Genomic DNA, 21665 nt, shown 5'->3' with positions numbered 1-21665 from the left:
ATAGATAGATAGATGGATGGATGTATAGATAGATAGATAGATAGATAGATAGATAGGAAGATAGATAGGAAGATAGATAGATAGATGATAGATAGATAGATGGAAGATAGATAGATGGAAGATAGATAGATAGATAGATAGATAGATAGATAGATAGATAGATAGATAGATAGATGGAAGATAGATAGATGGAAGATAGATAGATAGATAGATAGATAGATAGATAGATAGATGTACAGATGGATGTATAGATAGATAGATAGATAGATAGATAGATAGATAGATAGATGGATGGATGTACAGATGGATGTATAGATAGATAGATAGATAGATAGATAGATAGATAGATAGATGGATGGATGGATGGATGGATGGATGGATGGATAGATAGATGGATGGATGGATGGATGTATAGATAGATAGATTGATTGATTGATTGATTGATTTTGCAATCACTATACATGTCCAGAAGATTTAACATAACAGATATTACAAGGTATACACCATACACACAGGATGCACACACATGTAAATAATTGTTCATGTCTAACTATCTCTGTGTATTATGTTGCACATGTATTGTGTAATGCATAATTGGAGTGAAAGTCAAGTAATTCACACTTGATTCGCACTTGATGGTCGGCATTTGTCATCATTACTGTCATACGTGTGTTATCAGTCTCATTTTAATTAGCTAATGTGTTGTTAAGCGCTAGTTATAGTGGCAGAACAGAAAAAAAAGCAGAGATCCGTGTGTGTAATTACTCAACAGGAGACATCGTGAGGTACCGTTGCCTGCCGGGCTTCACGCTGCTCGGGAGTGAGATCCTGACCTGTCGGCTGGGTGAGAGACTGCAGATGGATGGCACTCCTCCGGTCTGTCAAGGTTAGTTCATGCAGCTCATCTAGCACACTGTCTCATTTGTGTCTTGTGCTCTTATGCCTCATGTTGTTAGCTCTGCCGACAGTTGTTAGTCTCATTTGAACTAAGAGGAAGCCAAATTTACATTGTTTGTTTGCATTACAATAGTGAAATTGGGCTAAATGTGGTCATAGCAAACATTGTTCCCCCTGAGGTCTACTAGTTGGTAAAGATTCCACCTTGGTTTGGTTTATTTTCAGTGCAATGTCCCGACAACGAGGTACTGTTCGATTCGACAGGCGTGATCCTAAGTCCAGGTTACCCTGACAGTTACCCTAACCTTCAGATGTGCTCCTGGATGATCAATGTGGAGAAGGGCTACAACATCACGTTACACTTTGAACTCTTCCAGACGGAGAAAGAATTTGATATTCTGGAGATCTTTGATGGTGGGTTTGAGTTGTTCCTCATATTCAGACATCAGCTGACAGAACTGCATCTGTGGCCCTGAATATTGCAGCCATTATTCTTTGCCCCTGTCAAAACTCTGACATTTTCCTTGCAAATTTTAAATGAAATTTGAAGCCTCGGAATCTGAAAATATTTGCTAAAAATCTCATTTGGGACCAGCAAACACCGATCCAAGATTAAAGTATTTCTTTATAGTGAAACAATCTGAAATGCATTCAGCGTGTTATTAGCTGCAAATTACTTAAGTGCTTGCAATCAGCAAATTACTTTATTGCTCATCATTGATTGGACGCACACGCTCTAATGGCCATGCCATTTGAAAAAGTCCAATAGAACAAAGTGAGAAGCAATATCTGTTTCCTTTTATAAGACAGGCCTTATTGTTAATGTTTTACAGTGAAGCTCTGTCCCCGGTGTCTTAAAGGGATAGTCAACCAAAATTGAAAATTCTGTAGTCATTTATTCACCCCCACTTTAATTCCAAACCTGTATGATTTTCTTTTATCTTTTCATGGAACAAAAATTTCTGTATATGTGAATGCCCCTTTAGGTGTGCTATCTATTATTGTTTTACTAATTGAATACATTTTAAAGGAATAGTTCACCCAAAAATGAAAATTCTCTCATCATTTATTTAACCTCATGCCATGTGTATAACTTTCTTTATTCCGCATAACAAACAAAGATATTTAAAGAAGAATATCTCAGCTCTGCCAGTCCATTCAATGCAAGAGACTGGTGACCAACATTTTGAAGCTCCAAAAAGCACATAAATGCACCATAAAAGTAATCCATACTACTCAATATCTTCCGAAGTGATATGATACGTGTGGGTGAGAAACAGATCAATATTTAAGTCCTTTTTTACTATAAATGTGCACTTTAACTTCCACATTCTTCTTTTGTTTTTCTTCATGTCACATTCTTCATGCATTTCTCCACCTATTGGGCAAGGAGCAGATTTTATTGTAAAAAGTACTTAAATATTGATCTGTTTTTCACCCACACCTATCATAGTGCTTCAGAATGCATGGATTTATCCATGGAGTCCTATAGATTACTTTTATGCTGCCTTTGTGTCCTTTTGGTTACCATTCACTTGCATTTTAATATATATTATAATTTTCCACACTCTTTCTGGCCCTCTATCTGAATGCTTGGTTTTGGCCTCCTTTAAACATCAATGTAGATGCACACAGTTCTGTTTTAACATCATGCAGCCCCTCAAATACAGCCATATTTGAAATACAATCGGCAGAGAATGAACAACCCCACAATATTATAAAACTACATTTCAGGGATTACACATGATGCACATCCAGCACATTGTATCTGAATATATTAAACTGTTCATCTCAATCACAACTGTAAACACTCACACCCTGTGTACAACAGATGCGAGAGGTGCGTCGCGTCAAAAGCAATAGAACCCATTATAATCAATGATGCTGTCTACCATGGAAGCGTACTTTGCAGTGCATCACGCCAACAGTAAACGCGTGACCCGTTCCATTTTGCAGGGTGCTACTACTGACAAAACACAAATCAACAGTTTAGAAAGTTTGTGCCAGCGCGCCCGGGGTAAACAGTCTCAAGCTGTTGTATCGCGTCTCATCTGTGAACACACCCGGTTTAGACAAAGTGTAAGCACCATAAACTATCAAAAAGTCATGACATATATTAATGAATGGAACAGTTACATTCCATTTTTGATTAGGTCCAATGTTTTTTTAACTGTCCTAGATCCTTCAATGAAAATTCCTTGGCAAAGCTTGAATCATTTTATGGCTGGTTCACATGCAGTCCACGCTGATATTGGTCGACAAAACATGCAATATACGCTGAAGACACATTATGCACATACATATTCCAAAGCACTCTGAAGACACACACATCCAGTTTCCAGTAATATCCTGCACTGAGGTGCATTTCGCCAGAAATGCATCAAAATGATCAAAGATGTCCATCTAGTGAGTTTACAGACACCAATAATTAAAAATAGCATAGATGCACAAAATAACAGTTTGTTGAGCAGTTTATGCACAAAACAACAGGAGGCAGAGCAGTAGGCCTATATCCTGCTCTCTCACTCTCTCTTTATGAACTGACCCCCCCAGTGGGCGGAGCCAAGGGTGCAATGATGTAAAGAAGGCATTGATGTTTTTGCTGTAGTGACGGTCATGAATTATGAGTATCCTTTGTGACATCACTAGTATATGGATGTAGAGGAGGTATTTTGGCAGCTTGCTTTCAATAAATGCTTTTATTGCATTGGGATTATGTTTTGAGTTCTGAAATTTACAGTAAGTTTTTATAGTAGAAAGACCCCTTATTTGTCAAAATATCAAGAAACATTTGATTCCTCATGACATGACCCCTTTAATAAGTTTAACTTGGAAAATTAAAGAGCTCCCGTTTTACTTAACATCTTACAATTTCAAAATCCAACCAACCAGCAGTGATGATGTCATTGTAATTCTTTTGATTCGTCTTTTCAATTTCCTATTATAAATATTTGTAAAGTTGAACTTTACGTGCTCTCATTGTACATAACAGTATTTTATTGCTGCTTTGCACTGGTAATTCGTTCCGCAAATGTAAATCTATTTATTTTATTGATGTATTTTTTGCAGGGCCTAATATATATAGTCATAGTCTGGCCGTGTTGAGCGGAGATCTGAGCGTGCCCTTCAATATCACCACGACGGGTCACCAGCTGTTTTTACGCTGGTCTTCTGATCACGGCACCAACAAAAAGGGCTTCCATATGACTTACGTGGGTGAGTATCAAAGTATGTATCCCCGATAGGTAATTCCTTTTCAGTTCTGTGTGTGTCTCATGTGGCTTTTTGTCTGTCCACCCATGACACCTCTGTCCAAGTGTATGTCCATCTGTCCACGTGTTTATGTCCAAATGTTTGTGTATCTGTATGTAACTGTGGAGTAGTAAAGTCAGCGAGTGTATCAAAGGCACTTAAACATATAGATATAAGATTGAACAGTGTAAAAAGCATTTGAAACATTTTGAAATGCAAAATTATAATATATTTGCTTTATTAACAAATGTTAGTAACATAAACAATGTTAAATTATGTGTTTAACAGATAGGTAGTGTATATTTAAATCGTGGGAAATAAAAATATTATCATGCTATATACACCAATTAGAATATCATTTATAAATATAAATATTGTTTAATTAGTAACATTAACACACATTATTTATGTTTAACAGTTCATTAGTTAACGTATGAAGTTAATTCATAAATAAAAATTATTCATGGCATTATTTTTTGAAAACATCCTCACTATACAACTGCCTACAATTTTGCCCACTACTGTATACACTAATTATGATGTAATCTATACTCATTTGTCAATTAGTGTCATTCTCAGACATAATTAAATAATGTTTAATAGTATATTAGTTAATTTACATAAAATAATAAAAAATGTCATGATTATTATGATAATACAATCTAATCTACACCCAGGGACAGATTAACCTCCGGGCCGATCGGGCCGTTGCCCAGGGGCCTCTAAACCCAAAGGTCCCGAGCTCTAAATAAATGTTTTATTTTGAGATATCTATTATAAATCCACTTAAATGTGAAATTTTGTTCAGCTGAATACATGCTGGACGACAGCAGCGTGAGCACAGTCACTCGAGTGCATGCTCAGGGAATCTGCATCTCACAGGGACACCGCGTTAATTTGAAGGACTCTGGAGAACAGCGTTTGATTCACAAAATACAAAACCATGGTGTACCAGCCCATCGGCCTCTCAGTTTTTAATCCGTCCTTGTCTACTACGCTAATTATAATATATTTTATAATCTGTTGTTTCATTAGTAACATTAGCAAGCATTTTTAATGCAAGTCAAGTCAAATATGTATATATATATATATATTAGGGCTGTCAATCGATTACAAATTTTAAGCGAATTAATTACGTGGTGTCCTGATTAATTAATCATGATTAATCGCATTTAAACGCATATACAAATATTTGCTGTGAAAGCCCTCATATAACAATAATTCAATATATAATGATGAAATAATGATGCATAGTTATCTTTACATATTTTAAAATTATATATATATATATATATATATATATATATATATATATATATATATATATATATATATATATATACACACATACAGCTCGGGAAAAAATTTACAGACCACTCCAATTGTTTCTTAAATCAGCCTTTCTACATGTATGGCATCCTTTCCATTCCAGTGTCTGTTGAATTCCTGCTTGAATTTTTGAGCCAGGATTGGCATGAAGTCGCCGAACAGCAATGTGAAAGACTGGTGGAAAGTGTGGAAAGACGCATGAAAGTTGTGATTGAAAATCAGGGTTATTCCACCAAATATCAATTTTTCTTCCTAAGTTAAAACATTAGTATTGTGTTGTTTAAAAATGAACATGAACTTGTTTTCTTTATATTATTCAAGGTCTGAAATCACGTCATCTTTTTTTTTTGTTATTTTGACCAGTTGTCATTTTCTGCAAATAAATGCTCTAAATGACAAGATATTTATTTGGAATTTGGGAGAAATGTTGTGAGTAGTTTATAGAATAAAACAAACTGTTAATTTTACTCAAACACATACCTATAAATAGTAAATTGAACATTTGGTGTGGTCTTTTCATTTTTCCCAGAGGTGTATACATATATGTATACAGAGTATATCAATAGTTTCATTAGTAAACTTAACAAACATTATTGAATAATGTTTAACGGTTATTGCACATTCAAATAGTTAAAAATATCATGAAATATTTGATTATTATATTTGAATATTCATATTAGAATGTAAACCAATTACTGATTGCTGTTAAACATTATACTGTATAATGTTGGTTAACAATTTGGGATAGTTCACCCAAAGTTGAAAGTTCTGTCATTATTTACTCTTCCTCATAATATTCTAAACCCAATGTTTTTTTTCTTTCATTAAACACAGAAGGAGATGTTAGGCAGAATGTTTAGTCTCAGTCACCAGTCACTTTCATTGTACAGCAAAAGGAGATAAAATATGCAATTTAAGTGAATGGTGAATGAGACTAAAATCTTCTTTTGAGTTCCACAGAAGAGATAAAGTTAGGGTTTAGAACAAAATGAGGATAAACAATGACAGAATTGTCATTTTGGGTAAACTATCCCCTTAATATAAGTTATAAGGTGTTACAATTTTTTTTATCGCTGGTGATTATAATTATAATGATATGTGAGGTCAGTTTTGTGTAAGTGTTTAATAGTCTGTGCTTTCATGTGTAGCGATGTACTGCAGTACGCCAGACTCTCCGCAGCATGGCTTTGTGGTCAGTCAGACCGGCGGTCACATCAACAGCGTTGTTCGTTGGGCTTGTGATCGTGGCTACCGGCTCATCGGGAAAAATATGGCCGTCTGCAAGAGGACTGAGATCGGCTATCTGGCCTGGGACTCGTCTGTGCCGGCGTGTCAAGGTGTTGTCATTATTTTCTCAAAATCATAACTGTATTTCCTTGAATAGACTGCTGAGGGCAAATTTAGAAAAGTCACTTGCAAAGCACTATTGTTTGCTTTAACCTTTATTGCCAAAACTCTCAGCTCTTTTTAACCATTTTTAAAATAGGAATAGTTCATCCACAAATTAAAATTCTGTCGTTATTTACCCTCATTTCACTCCAAACCCGAATGCTGAAAAAGCTTAATGTCATTTGTGTCCAAACACGCAAATATTGAAATGCAAATATCAAGGAAACACTGACATTGTTGCATTATTTGAAATGATTTGCGCTTTCTTGCCAGATGTGGCCTTTTGTGTTATGGATGTGTTATTGTGTCAGGTGCCAACAACATTGATCAATTGACTCTTTGTTTTTCCTAATTAATGCCCCCGAATGCACGTCTGCTTTCTGCTTAGCTGTTATTAGCATTTTATGTGAGTGCCATTGTTATGTTTGATTTATTTGATTCGATTTTTAGTACTCAATAATTGGACATCCAATTACATTTAATCACTGTATTGATGCTGCTTTGAGCAAACTCTAGCACCTTTTTCAAGTGTTTAATTAAACATTTCTGCTATAGCTGGCTAATTACAACACTGTCTGCTCACACCTTACAGTCTTAAGACCTTCCATTCCAAGTGTGCACTCATTAGGGTCAAAACAGAGGTGTGCCATTCCTGGTATGCAGTACCTTTTGAACTCTGTAAGTTTAATAAATGAGTATGCTTGTGTTGCAATTTAAGAAAGAACTACTATAAAAGGGGACAGCAGACTTTCTCATATATGCTCTGTTCCAGCTCAGCCACTTAAACAAGATTAATTATAATTTGATTATTTACACAATGTCAAGAAAATGGATGTAAATAATGTTAGTTAATGTTAGCCATTGTTCAATGATCAGAATTGACAGTTACATTACTTGAGGGTGCTTTTTTATATTTATTATTATACAGATTTATGTCATTATATCAAACTGGATGAAATTATATACCACAAATATAATACCACAAAACATTACAGAAATGATCAAATCTAGTGCTATACACACTGATGTTTGTGCTGTTGTTGTCCTGCCAAATGATCTCACGGAGGATGATGTTAGTAATTTGTGTGGATGGCTTTTGTGGATAGGTTAAATTTATCATCCCTAAAATATCTATTCCCTATAATAGGTACATTTGAACACAAAAGTTGCATTTTTGAATAATACCCTGGTTGCTGTTGTCCACATATTGAATGTGAATGGGTGCTGAAGCTGTTAAGCTGTTAAAATTGAAGGGAAAACAAATCATAAAGTAGTACATACGACATGCTAGTTCTTATATGGTGCTTTTCGGAGTTTGACAGATGCGGCTACTATCAACACTTGTTGTATGGTAAACAGCGGTAAGATTAGACCAAAAGTCTCTTTTGTATTCCATGGAACAATAACTGTGTTTGGAATCACATGAGGGCAAGTAAACATTGACCAAATTTTCATGTTTGGGTGCACTGTTCCTTTAAGAACCATGTCTTAAAAATAATTGTATTTTTATGTTTATGCTTTTGCTGTAAAGTCAAGCTCATCTCCATGTATTTTTAGCCGTATCCTGTGGGACCCCAGTAGCCCCTGTGAACGGAGGCGTCCTAGCTGCTGATTATTCCGCAGGAACACGAGCCACATACTTCTGCAATGATGGCTTCCGACTCTCCTCTAAAGAGGTGACCAGCACTGTGTGTCAGGCTGATGGCACATGGAGTAGCCACAATAAAATCCCTCGCTGTACAGGTGAGAGCAGTTGCCACGTGTACCAAAACAACTTATGTCAGATTGTTGACAGTTTGTTTTGTTGAATCTAAATGTTGTGTGACTTTAATCAATGTCCATTAGCTTTGAGGTCATCTATATGCAACTAGTTTGAGCTATGCTGGTACATAAAGATTAGCTTATCATAACAGAATCATTTACATACAGAAGTCTCAAAGATACAATAGCAAAAACAGCTTGCTTAAGTCTAAGATTCAGAAATGGATCAGAAAATGGTCTTGGAAAAACTCAGATAGGACTGTTTTTATGCAAGAAGCCCTGAGTAATGTTATAAGTGGACTACAAAAGTGTTGAATATGTCTGATGTTAAAATTTTATGCCACTGATTTTCTCACAGTGGTGGTGTGTCCCAGTATCGGCTCCTTCACGTTAGATCATGGCAAATGGAGGATCGTCAACGGCTCTCGTTACGAATACGGCACCAAAGTGGCCTTTACCTGTAACCCTGGCTACTACCGCCTTGGCCCTGCCCACATTCACTGTACATCCAATGGGACATGGAGCTGGAGAAATGAACGACCTCGCTGCAAGAGTGAGTTATGCACTTAATTGTTACTCAAAAATGAATACTGTTCGAACAATGAAATCAAATCGCAAACCTTATTAAAAGCATGACAATTTGAAGGTCAGCATGTGCAGACAGCAATTGAGAGATGAAGTGTGAAGATCAGAAGTGCGTGTGGTGTCTATTTAAAAGTATTTGTAACTGTATTCCACTACAGTTACAATTTAAATAATTGATCATTAGAATACAGTTACATTCAAAAAGTATTTTGATTACTGAAGAGATATATTTTGCATTTTATTGTCATTTGTTTCATTTAATATTAGTTATAATAATAGTCCTTTCAGATGAAAAACATTTATACATATAAATGATGTGATCCAAAGTGCATTTGAACAGCAGTGAAACACTGTCTTACGACGTGTTACATTCATACGAGCAGACAGAGAAGTAAGTTTGAAGTAAGTTTTGGGCAGAAGAAATACAAATAAACCTTGTGTAATTTGTTAGCTTTACGCTAAGCTAAAATGCTATTTCTAGCCATGTTATATGCACATTACCATGCACAATCATATCAAGAAAATTCAAGTTGGATCATAATTTTTTTCTAGTAAGACCTTTGATATTGGGGCAAAAATCATATTCTTGATAATTATTTGTGTATTGTTTTCCTGTAAAAAAAAGGATTAAATATCCTTAAAACAAGATCAATTTGATTGATCTTGTTTTAGAAACAACACTTTATAAGATATTTAGGTTTTTCAGAGAATGTATTTTTAATGTGTATTTTGTCTCACTGTACTGGAAGAGTTTTTATAGTCAAAACAAGTGAAAAAATCTACCAGTGCTGAAGAAGTAATCCAAAGTATTTAGAATATGTTACTGACCTTGAGTAATGTAACGAAATATGTTACAAATTACAATTACAAAGTGTACATCTGTAGTGGAATAACCCTCCCAACCCTGTATGTGTATATATATATATATATATATATATATATATATATATATATATATATATATATATATATATGACAGTATATATAGTTTAAAACACGTCAAGTTTCTAGAAATTTTAAAAAATCTACAAAAAGATTTAGTGACTTTAAAAATTTCAAGGAGTGTAACCTAAATAAAAGAAATGAAAATACTTTCCTTGCACCTTACATACATAATACAAGTTATATTTCAGAAAATTATGTTTTTTACAAACATCATGATTTTTTATTTATTAACTTTTTTTTTTTTTTTTTTTTTGAGAATATACATTTTTTTTTCTTAATGTTATTCCATTTGACGTGAACAAAACGTGCCTTGTCATAAACATTTCTTTTTTTAAATTTGTTTAAACTTCACATGGGGGTCGAAAGCAGTCCTCTCTCTCTCATTTTATTATCGTACTTTTTATTTATTTATTTTGTCATATGTCAACAGAATGGTTACCTGCATTTTGGTTACACAACCTGACTTTGATTTGGTGGAAAAATTGTTAATTGTGGCATCTTTCTTTTTGTTTTTTGTTTTTTTTTCAAGAATTTCACCATTTAATTAGACTTATTTGATTTGATATTTGTATTGTTCCCAGTTGGTTGCACCACTTAGACATTTCTTTTTTGTTCTCTTGAGCCCAGAAAAAAATAAAATAGCTAATTGATTTTGGTTACAAGTTTTTATTTTAAATGTTAAATTTACCATTTAGTTTTAATGCATTGGTATGTGTGTATGATCTTTGTCAGTAAAAGAAAAACAGAGAATGAATTGTGCAATTCCCCAATCTGTCCATTTTTATTCCTGCCAAAATCCCTTGAACACACATCATGTTGTGATTATGACTTCCAAACTCGAAAGTAGAAACTTCCCAGGTGGTGTTCTATAGCGATATCACCATAATCGAAATATCATATGCAAATTCCATTGCCCCTGTTTGTGTGGGATAAAAAATAAACATTACTTTCTGACAGCTAAATGAGGTGGGAAACCTGAGCAAATACAGTTGCATGTGTGTAACCACCACAGTCATTCATCGGCAGGTGCTGTCCTCAGATGGTTGAGTTCTCAATGTTGTGCGGAAAACAATCGTCTGTCGTAACTACACCGATGATGAATGTGTGGATGCCTCCCATATGAGAGCCACAATCCAAATCCAAACAATCCAAATGACTGATGTGATCTGGCACAAGAGTGAACACAGTGCCGTGGCAATTTAAAAAACGACAACAATCAGACGGAAAGTGATGAGAAGTTGAAAGCAGATGAAATAATGATGCTGCTGCAGTATTCTTGCAAGGGCTAACACTCTGCGGTAGATCCAGAAATGTTTTTCATGTATATAACAAATCCCTGACCTCCTCAAACATGCACTTATTATCTGTAATTCCAGGTGCTTTTAAATGACTCACATGCTGATAATGCTTCCTTCAGTTCAGGGTCTGATGTGGAATACTCTTATTTGATATCTAAAATGAAAAATGTTGTTCTGTTTCTCTGGAGATTATTTCTAAGGAAATGAAATGACGGAAATCGAGGTAGATAAACAATGTAATGCATGCTAACATTTGTTGAAATGATGTACACTTATCATGATTACAGTAGGATTATTGAACATGTTTTGCACACCTTTCTCTGTAAACATTCGCTAAGTGTTTTTAATGATCATGTAATGTAGGAACTTTAACTTGTGTGTGTTTTATTTGAGTAAAAGTGAATGTTTATCATTAACATCGTACGAAAATAATTATTTAGGAGTTCTATTAAATTCCAACTTTCCGATTCCAACTGTTTTTCAATGAAAACATGCACTAGATGGACGTCTTTGACCGCTGCACTGCATCTTGCTATTTTTCAGCATATTGTTCGAGAAACAGCGTTTTGTAGATGCGGTGACAGGTTAAAAAGAACCTTACATTTTAAAAATACTTAATTTACCATTTAATAATCTAAAATTATTTAAAGGTGCACAGTGAAGTTTTGTTTGTGTCATCTTGGACTTGGACAGTGACACCTAGTGGTGTGGATGCAGCATCTTTCAAAATCATTCACTAATCACAATCAGCCATGATTTATTTAATCCAAGAGTGAAAGTGTCCAATAACAAGATGGTTACTGATATTAAACGAGTAGTATTCATCTGGTAATGTGATTCTAAAATGGCAGCCCCCATGAGCGCACTCCTGCCCCATATAGAATAAAACCGCTTTTGTAAGGTTACTGATATGACTACAGATTGATTTTTATACATATGTTTCAAAATTGCAATTTATTTCTTTAGGAGTAAATCTTTTTTTAATGGGGAAAAAAATTACTGAGTGCACCTTTAAAAAATCTGTATTTTAAAAAAAAGTTAATATAAGTTACAACAAAAAACGAATTATATAGGTAATTATATTTAAGCTATTTAAGGGGGCAACATCTTCTATCCATCCATCTTCAACCGCTTATCTGAAGTTAGGTCACGGGGGCAGCAGCTCCCCAAACCTTTCCTATCCCGGGCCACATTAACCAGCTCTGACTGGGGGACCCCGAGGCGTTCCCAGGCCAGTGTGGAGATGTAATCTCTCCAACTAGTCCTGGGTCTTCCCCGAGGCCTCCTCCCAGCTGGACATGCCTGAAACGCCTCCCTAGGGAGGGGCAACATCTTTTTAAATGTAAACATATTTTCATTTGTTCATGTATTACATTTAGAGAAATATTTATATGGCACAAAACTGAGGATCTTTATTACAGTGATAACATAAAAATTTAACAGATTTTTAAAAACGGTTAAAAAGAGACAAAACACTCTAAAAGCCAAGATACTGACAGCATTTGTGGCATAATATTGATTACGAAAATAATACTAATAAATTCGACTCATGCCTCTTCTTTAAAAAATACTAAAAAATCTGGGTTACAGTGAGTCACTTACAATGTAAGTGAATGGGGCCAATCTGTGAACATTACAATACTCACATTTTCAAAAGTAGGCCTATAGCCACAAAATGTAAACAATATGAGTGTTACATGAGTTTAGTGTGATTAAATGGCTTATCTTTATTTTTATTATTTTAAAGAAACCGAGGGACGAGTCAAAATAAAGGTTTATGGTAATCAGCATTATGCCACAAATGCTGACGATTGAGCTTAAATTGAATTGAACCTGGAATATTCCTATAAGTTAGTAGCATCACTACTTTTAGTTTGTTTTAGGTACTCTGCAACACTGGATATGTTCAAATGCATTTCAAAGAGTTTTGTGCAAATCTTGAGTATGAATTGTTGTTATCCCAAACAGCCAGTAAACTGAGATTCCTCTGTTCAACAAGCTATTTCTTAAGATATTTTCCTTGTTTTGGTGTGTCTTTCCTCTGTGTGTTTTTGGGGGGGTTTAAAAATGGCAGTGGGGTCTCAATTTGGGTGTAAATCACAGTTGAAGATTTTGACTCGATCCATTCTGTGTTCTCTATTGCCTTTTACTGCAGTAATTTCATGCGGAGAGCTGCCTACTCCTCCTAATGGAAAGACAATTGGGACGCAGATGACCTTCGGAGCCACGGCCATTTTTACCTGCAACTCGGGCTACATTCTGGTGGGCTCAACTGTACGGGAATGTTTGCCGTCAGGTCTTTGGAGCGGAATGGAGACGAGCTGTCTGGGTAACACGACAAACCTCCTCTCTTTCAGAACATCACCTTTGTTAGACATTGTCATCAGTATAACCTTTTAACTCAAACTGGGTCCTCGCATAAGGTATTAAGTTATCTTTTATCCATAGCAACAGCGGTAAAGGCTCTGTTCCAAAACCTGGTGTGACCCTTCATAGGCATCATTTTAAAGCATCATAGATACGCTCAAAGATATGGTTCCAAATTATAAGTTAATTGACCAACTATCCTTGGTGGAGAAGGTCATTTCAAAGTGCTTAGCAGTAGATACCTGTAGAAATATTATAAATAGAAATGTTTTCTGGTTTTATCTGGTCTCCAAGCCTGACCAGCTGGCAATTACCCAAACCCTTTGGCTAGGCTGGGATACCAGTTAACCACCTTAGACTGGTTTAAGCCCTTTCTTTCTCATCAATGTAGATTTTGGAACAGAGCCAGAGTCCTTGTATTCTCCATCAAATCCTCCTGAACACACTCTGCACAAGCATTTTTGTGTAATAGAACAATTTCAAGTTCAAAGGATGCAACAGGAAATTAAGTGACACTGGAATGGGACGGAGGAACAGAAATGATTGGTGCATTAGTTCAGCGGGTGAAGTGTGCTGGCTTCTGTGGAGCTCTGTCATCAATTAATTCACAGGAAACAACTGGCAGCTTTTGATTTGCTATCTTTCTGTCTTTCCCATCACATCATCACTGAATAAAACAATATTGTGTATTAGAATGTCCACCAAAAGATCCTTTGAATCGCATCTCTAGATCCTCAGTCTTATATGTTGTTGTTGCATCAATATTGCTGTTTTTGTTCTCAGCGTTTGATCATGAATATGTCTATAGAGCGCAACAGTGATTACCCACTTTTTCAGTGGTCTTGGTTCTGGAGATATTTTTCAGATTCATTTTCTCCATAAGTGTTTCAAAAAATTATTCTAAGCCATGAACCAAACCAGCCACCTTCAGGATGAATGACAACGTAAGCTATGATTTGAAAAAAACAAAAAAGATGAATTTAGACATAAACTTTAAAACAAATATTTAAAGAGTTTGAGAGTGTAGGGAGTCCGACTAGATTGGGTCATGAACGGGTTCATCATGGGAGTGAGCGGTTGCTCCAGAGCTCTTTTGCCGCTGTTTGTTGGCCCTGATTCACGAATCGGTAGGTCTTTCTCTTCAGCATTCATGGGTAGTGTAGTTTAATTTGAAATAACATGGACTGATGGCTTCAACAGAAGCATATACAACCAATTAATAATCACAGAACTCAAGGTAGGTCTGTCTTTAAAGGTTTAAGTTATAGTTTCAAATAAATTCACCCATGGAAAAAATTTATGGGATTTTTGCTTCCAGAACCAGACTGTTGCCCTCTATTGCCCTTTCCATCCTAACAGTGACTTCTTAGATTGGTAGACCTCTCTTCAGGATCATGGGTAGTGTAGGTCTTCATTGGGACTTTCCCTATAAATATCTATTTAAAAATGTTTAAAAGTTTAAATCAAACTGACTTGTAGCTTCTACAAAGGCGTATTTCATCGTTTAACAATCTTGGAGGGTGTGAGATGATATATTCCCGATGCTCTTCCTCCAGCCGGTCACTGTGGCATTCCAGAAAGGATTGTGAACGGTCAAGTAATCGGTGAGAACTTCGGGTACAGGGATACGGTGGTGTACCAGTGCAACCCAGGTTTCCGGCTCATCGGATCTTCTGTCCGCATCTGCCAACAGAATCACAACTGGTCTGGGCAGCTCCCATCCTGTGTGTGTAAGTTGTTAAGCAGTACAAGAATAATGAGTGTTGTTGGAAACATTTGGTTTGCATCCAGGGATTAGATTAAAATGTAATGCAAAATAAAACCCAATTTAATCAACGACAGGCACGGCATCAAACAAAAATGTATAGAACAGGAAATGCTGACTTTGCCAATGAATTGTTTGATGAGGGAAAACACCACTTGAATTTGTGTTTGGGGGATTTGGATGTTCGCCTTGTTCTGTGCTAGCTTGCCAAAGCATAAAGCTTCGTCTATACATGCTTGCATACAAGTTGTTTTTCTTGTCAAGCATTGGGTTGGAGATTCTCCTACAGTACAAATTAAAGCTGATGTGTGTAATTTATTTGATGGTAAAATACTTTCTTCGATCTAAACGTTATATGCAGGAGCAACTGTAAGTACACCATTTTTAGGTTGATTCCTGCCTAAAATTGTACACAAAGCATTCCTCTGTTAGTTTGAGTGACCCAACCAGCCCAACACAGCAGCATTTGCCCAACCAATGCTGTAAATTTGGGGCAAGACTATCTGTATTCCAGCCAATGGAAGACAGTGAGAGTGTTAAACATGTTTAACGTGATTCCTTATGGTGAGACTAGTAGCACAGAAATCACACACTTCAGCATGAAATAGAATGTAATCGCAATAAGTTTGGACACACTTTGATTGAATGTATGTTTTTCTTATAATTTTAAAAACCTTTTATTCCAAAGGCTTATGATTAAAGGAATATTTTGGGTTTAATGCAAGTTGAGCTCAGTCGACAGCATTTGGGGCAAAATGTTGATTACCTCAAAAATCTATTTCGACTTGTTCTTCATTTTCTTCAAAAAGAAAAAAAAGAGAACAAGTCAAGGTTACAGTAGGCACGTACAAATTTTTGGAGGGTTTAAAGACAAATTTGAAGTGTATAATTTTTGAAAAGCACAACATTAATTCTTCTGTTAAGACTTGTGTATTATTTAAGATGTAAAGTTGTTCAAATGGTTGTTTTTTGCAGCACACTACTGTTCTAGGGGGATGCATTTCTAGTTATTTTTCAATGATGTTGCATTATCATTGCAAAGATGTTGTGAAATTGGATAAAACTTTACACAGAAAATGTAAATAAGCGATTTTATCACACTAAAATCATGTTAAAATGTGGCTATACTTTTGAAACAGTGAGTATTTTAATGTTTGTGGATTGGCCCCATTCACTTCCATTGTAAGTGCCTCAATGTAACCCAGATTTATTCATTTTTTTAAAGAAAAGGAGGGACAAGTAATAATGTATTTTTGTGGTAATTCTTATGCATTAATTAACATTATGCCACAAATGCTGTCGATTGAGTTTAAATTGTATTCAACCTGGAATATTCCAATAAATGGAAAATTCACCCAGAAATGAAAGTGTCATCATTTACTCACCCATCATGTTGATTGAATCTCATGTGAAGTTTCAAGTTTTTTAATGAATTTCACATCTTTTCAATAAAATGGCAGTGGATTGTGCCTATATATATATATATATTAGGGCTGTCAATTGATTAACATTTTTAATCGGATTAATTACATGATGCCCTGATTAATTAATCGTGATTAATCGCATATACAAATATTTGCTGAGAAAGCCCCTCATATAACAATAATTCAATATATAATTATTAAATAATTATACATAGTTATCTTTAAATATTAAAAAAGAGTTAATCATTGATAAGACAATACAAAAAGCCGTTTTTGAATACAATGTATTATTTACTACCATATTATTGATCATAAGTCAATCATTGGCATACAGTTCACAGCAATCCATTTCACAAGTGAATTTGTCAATCAGAGATTTATTATGAGGGCTTCTTTAAGGACCCGTCAATGTACAGCTGCTTCAGACATGCTTGTGTAGCGTCTCGGGTGCGTTGCATCATAAACATATGTTTCGGTCACTGTGTCAACTTAAATATAGTTTAATAAATAACACATCTTAAGAACTCTTAGTTCAAATTTGCGCTCCATCAAATGTTTTGAATACAAGAATGTAACGAATGTCTGTTTTGTGCTGTCTGGTTGTTTTCTTCACTATATAAACTGTGCGTTGCCCAAACAGCTGTCATTTCAATTACTGCCCTCTGGAGTAAACAAGTGGTACTACAAGCTTGCATTTCTCAGGAATCTTCCTTATTACAATCCGGGGGCATTGCGATGAATTGAGTAAAAAAATTTTAACGTGCTATTTTCAATAAAATTAATCGCACTGAAGTGGTACTACAAGCTTGCATTAAATCGACAGCCCTAATATATATATATAACAGACCCAAAAGTATTAAAAAAGTTAATAAATGTGGCTCATGCATCATATTCGTCTTCTAATAATTTAAGTCATTTTTAGTAAAAATATTGCCGTCCATTGCACGTTCGTGAACATTATGAGAAAAGCTCATTCACAACTTGCATTGTTCAGCCTTTGTCTCATTATCATATGTTGTGTTCCGCATTAGAGAGAAAGTCATACAGGTTGAATAAGGGATAAAATAATTTTCATTTTTGGGTGAACGGATCCCTTTAACAGTAATATTTCTCTTTCGGTTTTTCAGCCATAAGTTGTGGTCACCCAGGCAGCCCTATCTACGGCCGCACCGTTGGCGACGGCTTCAACCTGAATGACGTGGTGACCTTCTTCTGTAATAACGGCTACATTCTGGAAGGTCCATCTGAAGCGCAGTGTCAGGCGGACCGCCAGTGGAGCCAACAGCCCCCCACATGCAGAGGTTCGGCCCAAATGGGTTCTTTTCTCATTACATTGGAGTTTAAACAGAATGGCACTGATGGAAATGACTTTCCGGCTGCTGTGGTTAAAAAAGGAATGACCAATTTGAGCTCGGAGAGCCCTCTGGTCCTCTATTCAGCAAACACGTAACTCATTCAGTCACGCTCTGTAAATCACAAGATAAGATGTATATTTTGGATGTAATCTCGGCTTTGTTAGTGGTGTGATTATGAATGTCTCGAAGGAGCATCTTTAGTGCTTGATTCTGTCAACAGAGCGGTTGAAGTAATCAGCAGTGATGTATGGTTGATTACATGACTGGGGTTTTTTTTTTGTCTGGTTTTGTTCATTTATTCACTGCACCAGAGCGTTTTATCTTACCATATGGGTGAAGAATCTGTTTATTTTTTATTGTTCTATGCAACTTAAGTAATACAATGAGTTTAGTATATTGAATGGACAGTGGCCCCAAGAAATATATGTCATTGCATTAGATATGAAATATCAAAACAAGTGGGGTTTTTTGAAAGAAACAGCACAACAAAATTTTCAAACAAGACATTTAGCAGAATTATGATTTTTAAATGCTTTAAAAATCTATTTTTTTTACTAACTTAATGTATGTTAGATTGATCAAATAATAAATGTTTTACAGTCAGAATCATGTATCGCAGAGAGCCACATAATAAGTCTTAATACAAATAATACACCAATATTACTACTAAGATCACTAGAATTAAGCTTATTTGTTGAAATGTGAGTCATGGAATCCATATAAATGAAAAAAGAAATAAAGTCAAATGTAATTTAAAACAATCACCAACAACAAAAATCTTCATACCGTAATTATTTTTAAATAATGAGTTTAGTGGCTGATACTCTCTCTTTTGTTGAGAAAAACGTTAGATACAATTTAGATACAGGGCTAAATGGAATAATTCACTCACAAACTTTGTCAATTCATAAATGTTTTCATTATTTCATTATTTAATAATTTGTATGACAAATGATTTTGGGAAATACAGAAAAAAGTATATAATATATATATATATATATATATATATATATATATATATATATATATATATATATATATATATATATACTTTTTTCTATATATATATATAATTAATTTGTTTGAATTTTTATAGTAAAAATATATTGTAATAATTAAAAATATTATGAATATTTTAATTTAATTTCCTTAAATATTAATAATGCAAATGTTTATATGTTATTTTATTTGTTTATTTGGTCTTAAAATAAGTAATAAAAAAAGAGAAGTAATCACCATCAATGCAAGATAGACACTCTTAAATAATTAATCTTTATTTATTTATGAAATGTGTAATTCTTCCAATACACATTATAGAATGAGCCTAATATTTTGAATGTCTCTATTGTTTCTTCAGTGGTCAACTGCACTGATCCTGGTTTACCAGCCAACTCAATCAGAAAGAGCAAAATTGAGTACGGTAACTTCACTTTCGGAACTGTGGTTTCCTATGACTGCAATCCGGGCTATTACCTCTTTGGGTCATCACTTCTAACCTGCCAACCGGTGGGTTACTGGGACAAGCCATTACCAGAATGCCTAGGTACGTCTATATTTGTCCTCTCTATCATTTTATTCCATTTCTCATTATTTTGACTCTTTGATATTGACAGTCTGTGAACTCTCTCTGTCATTGTCACGGGTTAGCCAGCATGCAGTCAAGTGCAGCATTTAGTTCATTATGATGGAGACTTCACTGTCAGTGAAAAGACCGTCTTAGGTAGGGTGACCAGATTTCTGCTTGTGGAAAATGGGACAGACCACTCCCAGCCAAAAATTAAATTGATGATTCCTTACCTAGGTGCAGATAAATGCGAAGTAGATGGTGCATCCACACCTCTAACTGTTGTCATCTTGTACTTTTTGCTGACAGCTATTTTTCTGTGTGCGCTTGTCTTTCAAGAGTTTACCGTAAAATGCTGAGCAGTCCAGTCCAAAATGAAAACGTACAAAAAGCATTGCCTTCATGACTGTTACACTTAGTCGTGATTTATCCAGTGTCCATGCAGATGCAGATGTCCCAGGCAGGCATAAAACAAACTCCACTACCTTGGCTAAGACTCCGAAGTTGATTGTCTTGCTCTCCAGCTCACGAAAAACGTCTGTCCATCTTTTAGACACGGCCACCTGTTTCATGTTCCACTCAGTGATGCGACGAGTGACAATGTTTTTCATGCATTCCCAGTCATCAAAGAGTGTGGTTTCATTAATTAAAGTAAGAGCAGTGATTCTGGATTAGAAGTGTTCGAGGCTGGTCTGAATGTCTTTCCACTCTGGGATGTCTCTCAAAAGGGCCCACAGAGTTTTTCTGTGTTCTCCAATGACCATCTCCAATTTTGGAGGTAACCCACCAATGCTGAATAAAAGTTTCTCACTGCACAAAAGAAATCATCTGCTCATATGCCACAAGCTTCAACCAGGGCATCCAACTGCTTTTTAACGTCAGAGGGTATGAATGATTCCTCCAGCCTGGCCTGGTCATGAATGTGCAAAGCTATGGCTGTGCACAACAGAATGATAAGCAAAAAGTCCTTGTCAGATTCAGAACTTTGCTTCACCAAATAAATCACTAACACTTGGTGTGGCACACTTACTTTTAGCAACATCCAGATGCTTTTTTGTATGAACATGATGTGCGATGTCGGTGCGGCCTCCATGGGCGATGGAAAAGCGTGCTCCACAAATATCACACCTCAAATTCCTAGGCTCTGTCTGTGACTCCTTTTTTAGAAATTGAGTCTCTTTTTGAAGATCCTCATTTAATGTACATGCACACTTCCTTGACATTTTTCCAGCCGCAATTTCATCTGTGTGCTCTTACAAAATGACACTTCAGTCAGTTCGCAAACTGGATGTCTGTTGATAGGGGATTGTGATTGGATAGTTTAATCTAGTCATGTACTTCAAATAACAAGGTTTAATTTTATTGGTTTTACAAGCCGTATCCTTGGCCTCCTTTGATTAAATTACTCACGTGACTGAGAAAGCCTCATACGCGATAGAGAAATTTTAGGAGAGGGGAACTACGGGACAAAACACAGAATATTGTTTCAGAATAAGTCTGGACACTAGAAAAAAAGTGCTTAAATACGGGACTGTCCCAGGAAAAACGGGACGTCTGGCCACCTTTGTCTTATGGGTGGTTCACACAGAAAGCATTTCATTGTAAAAGCTGAAGTGTGTCATTTTTGTCTTGTATCCCAGCTTAACATGCAGAGTCAACTATACGTAAGCCCTTATTTCTAATTTCTCTGAAAAGTGTTAACACGCTATCAAAGTGTTACCGGCCTCAGACCTA

General features: G+C 35.5%; 1 protein-coding gene across 1 annotated transcript in view; it reads left to right on the top strand.

Moving 5' to 3' along the window:
* Positions 1 to 21665, top strand: part of LOC127657696 (CUB and sushi domain-containing protein 3-like) — a 390710-nt gene that overhangs the window by 284427 nt on the left and 84618 nt on the right. Inside the window, 10 exon segments of the mRNA XM_052146537.1 lie at positions 773 to 886; positions 1123 to 1311; positions 3967 to 4113; positions 6627 to 6815; positions 8425 to 8610; positions 8987 to 9181; positions 13612 to 13785; positions 15380 to 15553; positions 18140 to 18313; positions 19725 to 19910. Of these exon segments, the coding sequence (XP_052002497.1) occupies positions 773 to 886; positions 1123 to 1311; positions 3967 to 4113; positions 6627 to 6815; positions 8425 to 8610; positions 8987 to 9181; positions 13612 to 13785; positions 15380 to 15553; positions 18140 to 18313; positions 19725 to 19910 (1728 nt within the window).

This window comes from Xyrauchen texanus, chromosome 17, assembly GCF_025860055.1.
Source record: "Xyrauchen texanus isolate HMW12.3.18 chromosome 17, RBS_HiC_50CHRs, whole genome shotgun sequence".
NCBI classification, from domain to species: domain Eukaryota; kingdom Metazoa; phylum Chordata; class Actinopteri; order Cypriniformes; family Catostomidae; genus Xyrauchen; species Xyrauchen texanus.
The sequence above is the reverse complement of the archived record's forward strand: the minus strand, read 5'-3'. Positions and strand labels throughout refer to the sequence as shown.